Genomic DNA, 18,393 nt, shown 5'->3' on the forward strand with positions numbered 1-18,393 from the left:
TGAAAAAGTGTGCACAATTTTGTCGTATATCGCCCAAAATATACCAAAACCATTACGGTTTGGTTTAGGCAGGGTTTAATTGATTTTTAAAAACTAACTACACCATCTGTAAATTAGTCTTAGTTTAATAAAAACAAATACCTATGACTAACCATATTTAGTGTGCATCATTTATGGCAGATTTTAACAGCCTACCTCCACCCTTCACCACTGCTGTACACGCATAGGAATTGTGTAGTGAAATGTAAAAAGCGTGTGCATTCAAGTGTGATTTAATATTATGATTTCATTGAGATAGTATACGCGAGAGTTGGCGATGGACCAAGGGAAGTGATGCGGATTTGTGCTTGCCCCGTGCCCCAATGCTGGAGCGTGACAAGGGAAGTATGTGGATCACAGCCTTCTTGAAATTGGACATGTCCTTTGTAAGAACATTGCAATTGTATTTTTTTCGTTGATATTAACCGTATTTAGAAATGGACACCTCATATCTTCAATTCAATTTCTCAAGATGGTTTTTACCGTCTACAGCAGCAGTGCATATGGTCAGATTGCCAGGCAGCTTGGCGCGGGCCGCCATCATGTCCTCGTCGTCTTCGTCGAACTCTTCAAAAGCGGCGCTGTCCACCGAGGCGGCCATGTCGTTTGTCCACGTGCCGATCTCGAACACATCGTCCGACTGGTAAAAAAAAGTACATGATGAGCACAGCTAGTAAAAGTAAAAATTAATTAATGAGATTGACGACCGTTGGATCTATGCGTGGGCATTTCTATCTGCACCTCACCTCACCACTCTACCGCTGCTATCTGAACATTTTATTATTTTATCTAGTCATGATGAATTAATGTCTTTAAGTGTCTTATTCGATAAGGGTTGAATGGGTAGAATTTAGGCACATGCCCCTGTACCTCACCTCACCACTGTACCGCTGCTATAACATCTTTACCTTGTATCTTCGGAACCTTTTGAGACTGAAGAAAAATAAATACTGTGTGTATGCAGACAGCACAAGCGACAGAAGAAAAACTTATTACTTATTTAGTTTTTTAAAAATTGTATTCCAATATTTGTTCACATTCTAAAATTGAAACAATAGGTTTAACAATAAGTTTGAGATGGACAGCTGTTGGATGTAGGCACATGCCCCTCTACCCACACTTCGCCTCACCACTCCACCGCTGTTATCTAATACCTGTTTCTTCATTTTTCATGACATTTTGCGAGTGTCTCGAAATTATAGTTTGTAAATACTTTCATATATAAACTCTACCACTCGCCCATCTATATATCGTATCTAATAATATATGGATCAATGTACAAGCAGTGACGTCCCGTGGGGGTAGGCAGATCATGCGTTGCTTCGGGGCGGCAAATGAAGGGAGGAATATGATCATTACAACTTCAGATACGGGAAATTACTAAAAAGGCTGTATCATTTTAGTTAAAATAACCACAGATATGGGAATCTCGCAGTCGATGGGCAGTATTTTTACAACGTTTTTCTTAGCTCGTATTCTTATTTGTCCGGTACAAATCTTGCAATCGATTTTTAACTAACTTCCCGACTAGCTAGACATTTTAAACTTTTAGAATATATCAGAACACGATACCCATGCATTTTTTTAAGACTTTTAGCCATCTTTAAGTAGAATTGAATTCATGTTCAGTTAATTCTGTTTTGTATGAAAAGTTGTTTCGACACCATTATTGGTTTCTAGGGGTCTGGGGTCCTAGCAACTAAATTATTAATATATACGTGCGTTACTATGGAAATCAATATGACATGTTGATACCAGATGAAAGTCTCCCACAGGAGACCACCTCAAAGGACGGACCGAACCATCAACTTTCCCATACACCACAGCCTACGTCCACTCTTCGCGGTTATCGCAACCCTCGGCCGAGCGAAGCCCGCCTCAATCGGAAATTCAAATTCGCCAGCATCTCCCGCCAAAACAGACGTGGTCTGTCACAAACGGCTGCTCGCGCCGCCACTAGTCAATCCGTCGGTAAAACAGGGAGGTTCCCGACCGACGGACAAACATGACGCCACCTGACAGTTAGACGCGCGCGAAAATCTCTCTCTTTCCCGTGACGCTGAACCAACAGCATCGCCCGCGAAAGCTCTCTCTCGTATCAGACGTCGACCAGCCTGGATCTCTTCTCTCTCGCCTCGGACGCGGAGCCACAAGCGTCTGCAGCCCAGCCAGCATTTCCCGCCAAATAAAAACTGCATCGCCACGCCGCAAGCACTGACTCGCCTCGGATGCCAAGCATCAATCAGCAGCCCAGCCGCGACACCACGTTTGCAGCCCGCCAAAGCGTCAAATACCAACCGATCGCCAACGACAATACCCTGTATCTGCGACAATATAAAATATACCAGCCTCGACACTATACACCATGCGTTTCTGTCTCCCACCCCCACTTTGGCCTTGACGTTATCACGGCCTGCTATCTCCGCTTAAGAGCGCGCAGAAGGCCGGTGATAATGTCAAGTACAATTTTTTTTGATCGTTTAAGCTAGTCAAGTCAAGTTTATATGGTTCAACAGAAAATTTTAAAACGTTGTATATAAAAAGTTCTTTTTATCTTGTAATTATATTGTTTTTAGTACATCAAAAAGTCAGTCAGTTTTGTCATAAAGGTCAGATACGGGGTATTCACATTAGACCATCGGCATGCTTATGGACAGCATTTTGCCTAGGGACATTGCTGTGTCCAAGTGTGTACAATCATTTATTCAGTTTGGCATAATCGTTTACCTACGTCGAGCAAGCAGTCTTAGCCACTGTAGTGGGTGTAATCCATCGTCCTAAATTAAGGAACCCCATGCTTACCCCTTTATCGGCGTCCTCTTTCTCCTTCAGGAGTTGGTTCGCAGTTAAATCTGTAGCGTCCGTTTGCTCATCCGACTTCTCTTCAATCTCTTTCGGCGTATCTGAAGAGAGAAACAAGCATTGGTTATCTCTACAGCAGGCATGTTCCGGGATGAGTGACGAAGGGTGGAGGCAGGCTGTTAATATCCGACATAAATAGCGCACACTAAACTTTGTCAGTCATATGTATTTGTTTTTATTGAACTTAGACTACAAATTGCAGATAGTGTTGGTTAGTTTTTAAATTTTAACCCTGCGTAACCGAACCAAAATAGATAATATCTAAAATAATGCTATTAAATCATACATAATTTTAAATATTTTATAGATATAGGAATATTTTTTATCTATTACGGTTTGGTGTTAGGCAGGGCATTATGAATTTAAAAAAACTAATCAACACTTAATATTATGATGTATTCTTTATTCAATGAAAACAAATAAGTATGAATGAAAAGTGTGCACTATTTTTGTCGGATCGCCCATAGCATACCTAAACTATTATGGTTTGTTTTAGGCGGGGTTTAATTTATGTTTAAAAATTAACCAGTACCATCTGTGATTTGAATTATTAGTTCAATGAAAACAAATAAGTATGACTGACAAAGTTTAGTGTGCAATATTTATGTCGGATCCTAACAGCCTACCTCCACCACTCGCCACTGACGTATAGGTAGGGTGGACTTCGGGATGACGGTCACTAACCTTTGGTCACATGTAAGTTGTACGTATGCAGTTCATCGTGGGACACTAATTCGTGCGCCGCAGTACGTGAAACATGAGTTCGTATAACATTTTATCAAATGATGAGTTCTTCGTTGAACATTTCACTGTGGAATACATTTCTACGTATCTTACAAAATGCGGCGATAGTTTGCAAATAGTACTGTTCAAATTAGATTAACCCTAACCTAACCTAGTAAAGACGTCTCCACATGCTGTAGCATACGTACAAATATACTCCACGGTGAAATGTTCAACGAAGAACTCGTCATTTGGTTAAATGTTACACAAACTCATGTTTCATGTACTGTCCTGCGGTGAACTGTTTACGTACAAATTTCCGGATACACTAACCTTTAGGGTTTGGTGAACAGAGAAAGTCCTCCTGGATTCTTGAAGCACTCCTGGATCCTGGGTCACTCATTCACATACTTTTTTAGTTATTTCATTATGTAGTTGGGTTACTTATTCACTCACGTGTGCGGACTCCCTGTATTTTTGCTCGATTGCTATTGGCGATCAATTTGGCACTTGTCCTAACTGTGGTCACGAGGTAGAAAAATTTCGAAGATGGCGTGGCAATAAGGACAAAATTGACGCAAACAAATTATTAAAAATTACCTTTTTTATCATCTGCCGATTCGTCCACTTTGACACTGTCGCCGGTCAATACATCAGCAAGACTCCACCCAAAGTCCAAAGGGGGCCACGACTTCCCGGCCGGGGGTCTGGGCGTCCCGAGCGCCACCTTCGAAGCCACGGATCTTCTGATTTCATCGGCTAGGAGGAGACTGTTTATCCTGAAATGAAAAACATTGAGTGGAAACTTTAGTGAAACACAAAAACTCGCCAGAGATGCTCGTTAAATTAATGGTGATTGAACGTGAAAAGCACCTGTATAGAACGCAAGGCAAGGCGACAGCGGCTCTCCACAGAGCACCCCTGAATGGATGAGCACCGCACAGTTCTGGCACCAGTATCTGCTTCTGCTCTAGGGACTCCCGATGCGCTTTTTTGGTCCTCTCCGAAGACGTCGGCAAAGCTACGCCCTTGCGATTCACGAACCTGTAAAATGACACGTAAAAACATGCAATTATAACAGTGGGGAAGACTAAGCAATTATTTAGTATGCACCTTCACATGCCATGTTACGCTAACGCCACATTGTGTGATCGTGTAATTATTGAGATGTTATGATGAATATTGTCATGTTATTTTATAACATAACACACTAAGCCAAGGAAGTCTTTACGAGGGCAACACTACGCAAAGGTACAAGCGGATCACGCCTGCGCACGGGATAGTTTGTACGGAGTTCGTGACACTATTTCCGGCGCTATACGAGATAGCGGGCTTTTTACACGAAGGCGAAGCAGGAGTCGATCTCTCAGTCTTGACCTTTCGAAGGAAGCAGACGTCTTGGCCAGTTCCGAGCCTCGGACCCGGGGGCACAAGGCTTTCGATTTCCTGACGTTTTGGAGACGAGGACGATGGCCATCCGAAGGACGTCCCCCCCACGCCAGGAGATCGGAGGAACTCCACGGTCCCCACACGTTTGAAGACGCACTCCTCGATTCCGTCCTGGAAGGAATCGAGGGCAGCGAAAAGGCTGAAGAGCCTTTTGTGTAATTGGTATTTATTGTTCTTTTATGTTACGGTCCACCGAATTAGTCTTTCTTTCGAATTAGCTTTTGGGTCTTTGTTCTAATTTGTTTAAATATTATATCGCATTAGGTGCTCGTGATTCACTTAAGTAATTATACTTCTCTATACACTGTAGCCCGCAAGTTATCTTATTTATTAATATACATTTGTTGAAATTTCTCTACGTGCTTTTCATTTAATTATCCTTGTCACTATTGTCTCTATGCATCATCATAGAGTGGCGCTCAATCCGAGATATTTATATTTATTCCATCTTTATGTACTTTATTATTATACAGGAACATCCAACGAATGAGTATAGTAACCGGACAGGTAACTGAGGTCTTAGAGGTAATTGTCAAACCATCCACGACCCTGCCTCCTATTTCCCCGAGTCTCATGCTTATCCCTATCCTATTCCATTCCATGATAATATGTATATGATGAATTGACGATCAGGTCACCTGGGCGTTAGCAGATTGAGCCTGGCGCTGGTGTGGTCCACATCGAGGAGGGGCTGTCGGGGCTGCGTCACAACTGCTCCGTACTTGCTCTGATAATAGTCGGCGAAGGTGGAGTGCTGAGACGACGGGAAACCGGACAACGGCGACAGGTTCCAGCAGATCTCCGCAACGTAGAAATACTGCAAAGTGACCGTGAAGATATTGAAGAACATATGTACTTATTCGTATGTCATATAACTAATAATAAAGATAGTAACATTAATGATAAATTTGCTGAAAGAAAAAGATGTTGAAAAAAATATTTTTGCATGGAGATTGAGCCTGAATGTATGAAATTAAGGCAAAAAAGGACCTCTGCACGTTTCCGTTACTTTCATTGGTCCAAATTAACACAGAAGCCATTCCATACACGAGGCAGTTATCGACGGCTATCAATGATTATCACTAATAATTGGTATATTCGCAATGTTTTGAAAATTTAGGTTGGTAGACATGTCGGTCAAATTCGGGTATGTTCATGCTGGCGTTCACCCGAACTTCAAACTTTTGTATTGAAATGTCAAACATATCAACATAACCTACAATTTTACAACGTTTTTCTTAGCTTGTATTCTTATTTGTCCGTTGGTTGTTTGTCCGGTACAAATCTTGCAATCGATTTTTAACTAACTTTCCGACTAGCTAGACATTTGAAACTTTTAGAATATATCAGAACACGATGCCAATGCATTCTTTTAATACTTTTAGCCATCTTTAAGCAGAATTGATTTCATTTTCAGTTAATTCTGTTTTGTATGAAAAGTTATTTCGGAAGAAATCCGTAAAAAGTAAAACTTTTATTGGTTGCTAAGTAGGTCCTAACAACTAAATTATTAATATTAATATATACGTGCGTTACTTTTGGATCGTTTAAGCTAGTCAAGTCAAGTTTATATGATTCAACAGAAAATTTAAAAACGTTGTATTTAAAAAGTTCTTTTTATCTTGTAATTATTATTAGTCATGTCATTGCGATTGCAGCATTATAGTATAACAAATATTATGTTACTACAAGACACTTGATATTTGACAGTTCATAGGGATATATAAATTAAGGCGGAGGCTGTTGGTTACATGTAAATTGTATGTAAAACATTTCACCGTGGCACTGTTCGCCGTGAGCTTTCTTATCGGACAGAGATGACCATATACTATACCGTCTCCAATTTCATTATATTCAATATGAACATTAATTCAATTGTTACAACTGATTTTGGCAAAATTCATGAATTCAAGAATGAAAACCTAACCTAACCTAACCTAACTTAGCCTAGCTATTTTATATATGTGTATTTCCCAGACACAGGATTCGATTCTGGGACCCATGACGCTATAGGACGACGCTTAAGCCGCGCGGCCACCCCTTTAATTTACCAAATTACCATTAGTGGTTTGTATAAATCACCCTTCCTTTTGACAACAGAAATACTGACCTGGGGCTGATCTTGGTTCCTGTACCACGGCATGACCACAGCATCCCGATACTTTTCACTGTCGAAGACAAACGTCTCTCCGGCCGCTAGGTACGGATTCTGCAAGAACTCCTGTTCCACTATTGCTGACGATGCGTCGTCTACATCGCAACCAGTCACCGCATCACCGGGCAGTTCACTTATAACAGATTCTTTATGTCCTGTTTCATTATCACATTTTTCATCATTGGTTTTTTCGTGCTCATCATTTTTTTCATTGTCAAGGTTTTCAGTACTAACCTGTACAGTATCAGGTTTTTCAACATTGGTTTTTTCATGCTTTTTAATGTCACGGTTTTCAAGAACGGTTTTTTCATTGTCAGGTTTTTTAACACCATCCTCCCCTTGTTTTTCATTACAGAATTTTATATTTATAGGATTTTTAGTATCACATTTTTTAAGATCAGTTTTTTCATTAGACAATTTTATATTATCAGAATTTTCAACATCAGTTTTTGCAATTTCAATATTGTTACTATCCATTTCACCGCCGATTTCTGCGTCACCGCGTATTGTTTTGTTGGTAACGGAAGGTTTTTCTAGCATCTGACAATTAGAATTTTCTTCCAAACCGATATTTCCTTGATTACTTTTAATATTGGTTGCCATTTCTTCATTTAAATTTGATGAATCCGTCTGATTCGAAAGTTTCCCGTCGATTTCTACTCTCTCCGTCACAGTTCCTGTAGCAGTATCACCGCATTTCCCATCTCCAGCCGTTTCCGGCGGGGTAATATCCTCGGAAGTCTTCGATTCCATTGTATTTTGTAACTTCAGAGCGTTCGTATGTTCGTAAATCAATTCCAAAAAGTCCCAGTCAACGACAACTGACGTTGTACCGTCTCGATTGTTAACTGGAATAAAAAAAAACATTGATATAATCAGAGAATTTGGACTAAAAAATAGAGATATTTCTTCTAATGGATTCAAGCTCTGTACTATTCCATTTAAGTCGTTTCTCGCGACCCGGGTTTCGCCTTTCGGCATCTTCAGGCGTCGTGTACACTCACCAAAGGCAAACACACACTGACAATGAACACTCTTAACTCTACCTTATATAGTAAATCAATACAATAGAGTAGGTAAAAACTCCATTACCTACCTATCTAGTCAGAGGTTACAAAAAAAAAAGAAAAAATATAACAAACAAATTATGAATAGTTGAAGTGTCAGTAAAAAACCTAATTAGTAAAAACCCTATCTTATTAATAACAATACACTGGATAGCATATTATTATAATAAATTGTCAAACCTAATAATAGGTCATTATTCTTTATAAACAATAAAAATACTACACTCAAGACGTGTAATCGTCAATTCTAAGAAAAATAATTAATGGAGTTAACTAATGAGATGTTAGTCTTTAATAATACTCTTACATGGTATCTACTTTTATAACATTATTTTTTTTTATAATAATATGCTATCCAGTGTATTGTTATTAATAAGATAGGGTTTTTACTAATTAGGTTTTTTACTGACACTTCAACTATTCATAATTTGTTTGTTGTATTTTTTCTTTTTTTTTTTGTAACCTCTGACTAGATAGGTAGGTAATGGAGTTTTTACCTACTCTATTGTATTGATTTACTATATAAGGTAGAGTTAAGGGTGTTCGTTGTCAGTGTGTGTTTGCCTTTGGTGAGTGTACACGACGCCTGAAGATGCTGAAAGGCGAAACCCGGGTCGCGAGAAACGACTTAAATGGAATAGTACAGAGCTTGAATCCATTAGAATTTAAATTCAAATTCCATCAAGTACCTTCGGTCGAAAGTATTAATATTAGAGATATTTCTGTTACGACATTTGAAATTATATAGCAAGCGCATGAAGTATGGTTAAGTTGGTAAACTACACAAATATGAACATTGCCCAGTTGCCATTCCCATTTTCTTATTCACGCAATGTGACAGCAGTTTTACAAAAATTTCATAATTATAATGCCAAAGTGTAGTATTATTGGCTACTTATACACTCATCGAGACGGATTGCATTTTCATATGCGCAAATTGGCAAATAAATGAAGTATGTACACAGCAAATGAATCTGTAATGCGTAGTCACTTACTTGTAGCTAATTTAATCAGTGGACCTCCTACAGAAATGGAGCATAAGGCCCTCCTCCCACGGCGCAACTGAAATCTGACGGAACTGGTTGGTGATGGAACTCATAAACTGACCAATGTGATGCTTCGCACACGGCGCTACTTAAACCCACTTTAAATAATAATCACATAACCTCAAACTGTCTAACTGGACCATCAGCTGTTTTGTACAAAAAACTGACAACACGCATGCTGCTGCGTTTACTCGAATACAATTAGGTTATTTCAATTTTGCTTATCTTGTACTTTTGACATCTTAGGTTGTTATGGTTTTTATAGCATGATGTTTGTTACGCAATGCTACCAATTTTGGTAATAAAATATGATTTTTCACCGAATCTACTCATATTGGTACCACTGTTTTACGGTGACTGGAAACTTGAGAGACAGCGCGACTAGCATGTCGCAAGCAGTCGTCAGCAAGCCGCCATTGAAATACATTAGCTAAATACTGGTTGGAATTTTAGTTTCAGTTCTTTAGGATATCAGTTGCTCCCTGGGAGGACGGCCTAAATGTATGAAATTGAAGTTATAAAAATGGACCACTTTTTCATTGTCATTTTAAATTGCGTTAATTTAAAAGGTCACCTTTGGTTGTGGGCACGACGTAGTACGAGTTTCCCTTCTCCCTTCCCCTGGCGTCGAACACCATAAGATGGTTCCTGACCCTGAGGACGTCCGCAAAGGTGTAGCGCATGAAGCGGTGCACCAGTCGCGCCCGCCTCGCGCTCAGCCGGACCCTCGCTTCCATCTTGGACAGGCTCACCTGCACCTCCCCTGAACGGGTGAACATAGGGAACACCGGAATCTGAAATCGGATTATTCATAATATATACATTAGTATGTTCTGAGCAGAAATATTTCCCCTCCATCACATTTTGGACTATAAATAAATCTCAGAGAAAAATAGAGTCAAGTTGCTATAAATGAATCTGCAATGCGAAATTACTTGTAACCAATGTAATCATTAATATTAATAATCAGATATCTATGTTTCAGCTTTCATATTACTATATTTGTGTCGCTGAGTTTCAAAACCCGCTATAACACTTTTTCATTATGTTGAGAAAATCAATAAAAACTTTTTGAACTAAGAAGGTTTTTGAATGTTTCAGTAGTGTTATAGCGGGATTTGATAGACACATTGATTTTGTTTCATAAATGACAGTTAATCGTAGCGGCTTTTGAAAGAGGCGATAAAATTATCATATTGTAGAGATTTTAATAACGAATCCAACGATATATATATCTTAATTATTTCAAAAAAGTGTTATAGTGGGTTTTGAAATTTAGTGACACATTTAGACTCTAGTCTTCCAGAGAAATACAACAACCAGCAGGTTTTGAACCTGTGTCCCCTGGGAATCGCGCCCATCTGCACTGACCACTATAATATTGGCATCTCATCTAATTGCGATGAATTAAACTAATGATTTTTAGAATACTCTCCAAAGTGTTTTCTAAATTGCGTTACCAATTGGCAATCAGCTTTTTTATTATAAATCAAAGTATTGACTCACCTTAATTGCTAACCGTCATCAGGATCGCTCCAAATTTTTCTGTAGTGACGTACTTGTACATGCTATTAAATTAATGAACAATTTTTTTTATTCAACGATATAAGATTATATATTCAAAGATATAATAATGTAACATTCTTTTATTGAACATGCATAATCTAAAAACACTACTGGAAAATATAATACAGTAGAACTTGGTTATTACGCGGAAGATGGGACCGGCTGAAATTGCTTGTTATACGCATTATATCGTTATATAACATTTTTCGCGCCACGTCCTATTTAAGCATAGAGCATAAAAAATCTGAAAACCATCGTAAAAATCCCCGAAACAAGCATTATTATTATTAAACTGGCGCAAGGGGCCGTTCAGGTCCATGGCCGACTGCACAACGTTTCTCCAGGCATCCCTGTCCAGCGCTCTCTCTTCCCAGTTGACTATCCCCAGCCTTTCCGCATCCCTTTGAATGTTGTCCACCCATCTCCGTCGATGGCGGCCAAGAGGTCGAGTGCCAGCTGGTGTGCCTTTGTAAATCCTATAGAGAGTTCTAGATCTTTCAGATCGTACAACGTGGCCCGCCCATCTGAGCCTTCTTGACCTCAGAATATTAGTGATTCTAGGTTGGTATCGGTCGAAGAGCTCAGCGTTTGTGCGGATGCGCCACCGGTGGTTCTCATTGACGGGTCCAAGTATTCTCCGGAGGATTCTGTTTTCAAACACTTGGAGCGCCTTTTCTTGTTTTTCCGTTAAACCCCACGTTTCACATCCATACATGACGATCGGTTTGATGACTACGTTATACACCCGGAATTTCGTTTTGATGGACAGCATTTTGGAACTGAACAGACGACTCAGCGCGAAGTACGCAGCATTTCCACTTCTCAGTCGGTCAGCGAGCTCTAGGGACATTTCATTTTTAGAGGTAATGTTGGAGCCCAAGTACTTGAAGAGAGAGGTTCTCTCGAACGAGGAGTTTCTTATTCCAATGTTTCCAGAAGGTTCAATGCCTCTTGTCATTTTCAAATACTTGGTCTTTCCCACATTTACTCGTAGGTTCAACCTTTTCGCTGTGTCCTCCAGAGGAGTGAAAATATCTCTGACTTCTTCTTCAGATTCTCCGAGCACCACCAAATCATCTGCGTAGCCCAATATTTTATGGGACCCATTCAGGGTCACTCCACCTTCTGCTTTCAGAGCTTCTTAAACGGCTTTCTCTAAAGCTAAGTTGAACAGCATTGGTGATAGGGAGTCGCCTTGTTTTAGTCCTGCTGTCACCTCAAAAGATTCTGATATACTACCCTGCATTTGAATTCTACTTCTGGATCCGTCCATGCATACAATCAAACAAGCATGGCAATCATAAACTACAAAAGAAATTGTTTATTGCAGGGTTTCCCAAACAATATTCCGCGGAACACCAATGTTCCACCGATCCTGAATAGGTGTTCCGCGACCATTTGGAAAGGTTTTATACATTGCAACACATTTAAAGATCTTCTACTAAGTAGAAGTAAAATAATTAAAGAATCTACTTTATATTGAAAGGCGAGTGATGATCAATCTCCACTGATGTTTATGACGTCAAGTATCTAGATAGGTCATGGCTCCCACAAGGGTGGGGGCTGACAGGCCTCTAGCCTGGGGGCCCGGCTTGAGAAATCGACCAGCCAAGTGAGATAAACACACATCACAAACATGCACTAACAGTAAAAAAATGCTGTTTCACTTCAAGCAAACTAACATTTGATAGTATGTGGTTTTGCCATAGTACTTACAATTTTTGATTATTGTCGATATTTGACATGTCCATTATTGTGCATATCAACATAAAAGTGGGTGTATTAAAAATACGAAAAATCGCTAAAAAATACCCTTAATTTTACCTCGAACACCATTTGGAATATGCAACTGTAGATCGTCACATTTCCTTTAACCTTAGCGATAAGTCAGGGGCCCGCCAAAGATACTAGCCTGGGGGCCCGTTTCGGGACGTGGGGGGCATGATCTAGGTACAGACGGAGGATCATCTTTTCTCACACCGTACGCATGAAAAAGATGTTTTTAACTGACCGGCTGACAAATCTTGTCAGTTTAACGACAGTTTCCAAAATTGCTGCGCTAATAAATAACCTACAAAATAAACTAAGTATTCTGTTAAAATTTCCGGGTTTGCGAAGTGTTCCATTACTGGAAAAGTTTGGGAAACCCTGGTTTATTGTAATGGAGTGCTGAGCCGCCGGTGCTGGTAGGTACGAACTGACTTGACAAAGCTTGGATTTTTTACATGCAATTTCAACCAAATGCGTGGATACTTTTTGAATGTTGTTGTCGAAAACACCAATTAGGTACTTAGACACTTAACTAGTGTCATAAACGTAATCCGATCCCGGCGGCATCAGTCTAGTTAACTGCCTGGTCGGATTTTATTGCTTAGGGTCGAAAATGTTGTTTTTAAACGATCGACACATTAACAGTTTTGCTCGGTATACCCGAGAAGTAAGTGAATAAATGTATGGAGAAAATCATAAACTAAAATGTCAACGAATGTTTCCTCATTCCGTCCGAGATCTCGCTATTTCCGTGATCGTAATAACCAAGTTCGACTGTATAATAAATCTTTTTGAAAAAAAAAATATGACACCCAGCGGACACCCTGGGAATCACACCCATTAACAAGTGCAAATACGTTACTACAAAAAATTTGGAGCGATATGTATGTAATTAACTAATTGAGAGAATCTGAAAATAGAGTGAAATGTCATTGTAGAAGTGTAGAGTTCTCTCAAAATCTGTATGTACTAAATGCAACTCACCTATGTATATATTAATTTATATTTCTGTCATACTGGACTTATGTTTGTCACCAACCTCATGAATGGCTTTCGTAGTCAGAATGGCGAGACCTTGAGAATAGGCTTCAGGCGGATGCAGCTTTCTCCCTCTGGTGTTATGTCTCTCCGGTAATGGACACGCAAGCCACGCTTTCAAAGAATACGCCAGGCAAAGTTCACCCGCTATCGGCCGACAGTCGCTTAGAGAACGTGCCACCTGTAATCAAAAGAACAAAGCATCGGATGAATTTGGGCTGTTCAAATGAGTAGAGATCCGGAATTTATTGACGTAATAATCTAAATTCTAATGGATTTAAGTTTTGTACTATTACATTTGAGTCGTTTTTTGTGACACGAGTTTCGTCTTTCGGCATCTCAGGCACTGTGTATACTCACCAAAAGGCAAACACACGCTGACAACGAACATTATTAACTCTAACTTATATATGAGGCGCTGAGTCGCTAAACTGGCTCCTGGCGATTTTTTGATAAAATTAGTTTTGAATGTACATATGTGCTATATTGATAGATCTGCCAACTTTTCCAGTTGAGAGTTTCAAAATCCTTCCAATTTCGTCAAAAAATCAAAATAAATATTGACGTGAGTCGCCAAGCGCGCTCTTTGAAAAAATAACGAGTCGCTAAATTGTCTCTTCATAACCGACCAATCAGACGCCGACATTCAAATGCTGATTTTAAACGTACTTTAAATTCTCTATACAATCGTGTCAAATTGGTCACGTGTGTACAGTGAGAAAGTCGTGATTTTGCTTCGTCTATTTGATTGTTTTTATTAATTAATAATGGATGTTTCATTAGTTAGTGTAAGGGAATCTCAACCAGGAGAATCAAGGAAGCGTTTGAGAAATCCAGCTGGCTGGAGATGTAATGCGTTACGCCAGGAAAAGTATTTGAAAATGGGCATTCCAAACATTAATTTTTGCTATAGTTTGAATAATTCAGTGGTGTCAGATATTAATTTTTAGTTTCGTATGCGTTTTTTTAAGTATACCGTAAATATTAAATATTAAGCGTGATGTAATTAAGATTTTTAAATAAAAGTTTTTAACATAATTTTAATTTGTGTCAAAAAATTAATATTATTGGGACCCTTATTAATTGAAAATTATTTTTGAATCATTTGACGACTTTCTAAGCGAATCCATAATAATTATGATAAATTAATTAACATAATCGCCTTAAAGGTCTTTATAAAAATATTTACATACTATATTAAATCAACAATACTCAAAACTCAAAAAACCCTCAGGAGCCACTTTAGCGACTCAGCGCTTCATATGTAATAATATCTTTTTTTATTACTATGGCCGTATAATTATATAATATGTAAACCTTTTTGTAGTAATACTGCTTTCTCTTCGTAGTGCCAGGCCTGGGTTCCATCTGCGAATTTACAGTACAGCCGATGGCCAAATTATCAGTGGCCGAAATTGTAGCGGTCGCATTATTTCCCGTAGTCAAATTAACGTTGGCCACACCGCTGACTGCGGTTAAAGGTTCGGGACACGCAGTCGATGAATTATTGACCGTTGTCGATATGTTTATGTCGGAGGCGGGAGGAAGACTCAGCCAGTCCGGTTCGAGGGCACGGAAACTCTCCTTTCCTGTTGATAATAAAATTGCGTATTACAACTGAAAGGTGATTAATATAAGCACTCAAATTGAAACAAAGTGTTGTGAAAAAATAACGAAACACTCACCGATGGGGAGAAGATCGTCGTCCAATTCGCCGGCTCGGTGGAGCGCCCGGCAAGCCTGCAGCGCTGCTATTCTGCGGGCCAGCACCTTGGTGGGCATCGGGTGACCCTAGGAGATGCATCACTTTATAAGAGACTTTCAAAAACCAAAACTGTAACAATAATAATAATCGATGACGGTCTGTTTTTTTACAGGCTACGATTACATTATAATGGTGTACGTATTTCAGGAAAACAAATTAGCTGACTTCGAGCGCAAAATACTCCGCAAAATCTTTGGACCTACATTGGAAAATGGGAACTACAGAATAAAAATGAACCACGAGTTGGAAGAGCTGATTGAACAGCAAACAATCATAAGATACTGTAAGTCCCAAAGACTACGATGGGCGGGACATGTGGAGAGAATGCCTGAAGTTAGAGCGCCAAGGATCATGACGAAGTGGCTACCCCAACGGAAGAGACCCAGAGGCCGTCCAACAAGGAGATGGGCTGACACCGTAGAAGTGGACTGGCTTCATATAGGAAGACCCGGTAACTGAAGAAGTGTGGCGAGAGACCGGAGTGAGTGGAGAGCGGTTGTGGAGGCCAAATCCCACCCCGGGATGTAGCGACGTCGAAGAAGAGGTGTATGTATTAACTCTTAGGCCGGTATTAGACTATAAAAAAGCTTTAATTGAAATTAACATGTTAACAATTAACAATTAACAATAATTCACATTACTAATACATTATAGTAGGCACTCTTCATCAGTGTCATTCTTCAGTGAATTTACGAGATGGTGTACGTTCATAATATTCTGCAAAATGACGAAACCATAGACTAAATTTTCGCCGCGACATCGTGACAGTAGGCGACATGCTACAATACAATGTGGGTTGCGCTATGTGACGTAGAATATTAATTCACTCACCACAATGTGATGCTTTAATGGACAGTTGATCGGCAGTCTAATGGTGCAGATGAACAGCTCCCGACCGCCGTATTCTATCGATTCCATACTCCAAAGCGGCACTAGTCTGGTAAACGTGTCTGAAGGCAACTTCGCGCAGTATCTGTTGGTGGAAATAGAAACTTGCATCAAACATCGAAAGCAATTCTTCATTTCTTCATAAAACAAATGTCTACTGATTAAAAAAAAAATTGTGGCCAAAGTTAAACGCAGGTGTGCAGGAGTCGATCTTCTGCTGGATGAAAGCCTCCCCTACTCGTCTCGGTCCCTAGTTTTTCACTGCCACGTACATCCACCAAGCTTTATCAAGCGGGTTTTGGAGCATATTTGTCCACTCGCCGAGCGACATTCTAGCCCATCGCCAATTCATCTGATAAGCGACCTCTATCACATTGGGTATTCTTGTCTGCTTCCTTATTGGTTTCTTATGTGTGATACGGCGAACTGTATACGTACAAGTATCCGGACACGGTTTTGAAGGCCTTCAAAGACAACAATATCGTCTACAAAGCGCAGGCGATTCGAAGAACGGATTAATAATATAGAAACACGAAAAGCCAGTCGCTGAAGGCTAAGACTAGATATTGTAATAATTGTTTACCTATTGAGTAATTGCACAGCTGTCGACAGAGTGACTGCAGCGTTGGAAGGTCGATAGGGCTCCACGAGTGGACCGAATTTGGCAGCATGGGCCTCCTCTGATGCTCCCGGTTCCTTCCAGCCACACTTCTTCACAAGCATCTGTAATACAAAAGAGAAGTAAGTCCAAATGTCAATTGATGGTGGTACGTATGAAGAGATTGCTCACAGAATCAAACTGACAAGGAGCGCATTTGGGCGCCTTATCTTTAAAAATGACATCCTATTGTGTCTTAAGCGTAAAGTGTTCAAACAAATGCGTGAAACATGGACTCGCAATGTAAGGCTAAGGCCACATAGGCAGGTGCCTTGCTTAGTGGCTACGTGCTAGGTGACATATCCTAGCGAACAGACGCACACTATACTATCGCTATGGCCACACCAAGATGGCGGATGTTTCTTCAGTATGACAAACGTCAAACACCGTTTATCTTGAGGTAATGAATAATGACGCATGGGATGAATAATTGACAGTACGCACCCAACAAGTTCGAATTTGAGACTTTCGAAATTTTAAACTTAAATTCTCTGTGAGAAGTAGCTTTCTGGTTAGTTTTGAGAGTGACATATCGTTGTTGACTTGAGTGCTCCCAAATGTCAAATGAATTTGTACCTAAGCACGTAGCGTGCAATGTGGCAGTAGTGTTTTTTAGTAGAAAACATAACACCTAGCTCAGCACTAGCGAAGCACCGACCTATGTGGCTGAAGCCTAAATCTTTGTGTGACGTAGCATGGACTGGTGCGTGTTGGGTATTAAGCTGAAGGAACACAAAAGAAACCAGTGGATAAGGAAGCAGGCTCATGATGTGATAGAGGTCATAAAGCATATGAAATGGCAATAAGCTACACATATCGCTCAGCGAATGGACAACCACTGGACATATGCCGTCATACTGTCGTAGAGGAAGGACAGATGGCGAAATCACTTTGTAACGGTGTTAGTGTCATTTGAAAATAATGATAGCAACACCTAAGTGAGCCACCTACACTACCAGAATAATCTGACACCATTCTATCTGAGAGGCACTAAAAGTTCACAGGTACGCTCTAAAACCCACTGGATGGATGAACTCAAAAAGATCGGTGGACGTATGTGGCAGCGAAGAGCTGGGATCCGGGAAGACTGGAGGGAGTTACGGGACGCCTTTATTCAGCAGTGGATCGACCCCCGCTGATGATAATATTATATTATGGTTTGCTTTAGGTAGGGATTAATTGCACTTTAAAAACTAATCAATACCATCTGCAATTTGTATTCTTATTTCAATGAAGACAAATAAGTATACTGTCCAGCTATTGTCACTTCTTTGAGATATGTTACCTGCACATTTTTATTTAACCTGATCCATGCCACGGACGAATTAACTCGTCAAAGCATGTATGTCGCATCAGGCCACAGACGA

General features: G+C 39.9%; 1 protein-coding gene across 1 annotated transcript in view; it reads right to left on the reverse strand.

The window, feature by feature from the left end:
* The window catches only part of Dcr-1 (Endoribonuclease Dcr-1), a 71,107-nt gene that overhangs the window by 31,300 nt on the left and 21,414 nt on the right, over positions 1-18,393 (reverse strand). Inside the window, exons 13-24 of the mRNA XM_085940614.1 lie at positions 16,952-17,091; positions 16,312-16,453; positions 15,401-15,506; positions 15,033-15,304; positions 13,717-13,896; positions 9,916-10,135; positions 7,184-8,076; positions 5,712-5,890; positions 4,498-4,668; positions 4,225-4,403; positions 2,842-2,942; positions 523-679 (exon numbers count right to left, since the gene is read on the reverse strand). Of these exons, the coding sequence (XP_085796740.1) occupies positions 523-679; positions 2,842-2,942; positions 4,225-4,403; positions 4,498-4,668; positions 5,712-5,890; positions 7,184-8,076; positions 9,916-10,135; positions 13,717-13,896; positions 15,033-15,304; positions 15,401-15,506; positions 16,312-16,453; positions 16,952-17,091 (2,740 nt within the window). The remainder of the gene's footprint in view (positions 1-522; positions 680-2,841; positions 2,943-4,224; positions 4,404-4,497; positions 4,669-5,711; positions 5,891-7,183; positions 8,077-9,915; positions 10,136-13,716; positions 13,897-15,032; positions 15,305-15,400; positions 15,507-16,311; positions 16,454-16,951; positions 17,092-18,393) is intronic.

Source organism: Rhyacophila brunnea, unplaced genomic scaffold, assembly GCF_057557595.1.
Source record: "Rhyacophila brunnea isolate RB1 unplaced genomic scaffold, BYU_Rbru_1.0 scaffold_13, whole genome shotgun sequence".
Classification (NCBI taxonomy): domain Eukaryota; kingdom Metazoa; phylum Arthropoda; class Insecta; order Trichoptera; family Rhyacophilidae; genus Rhyacophila; species Rhyacophila brunnea.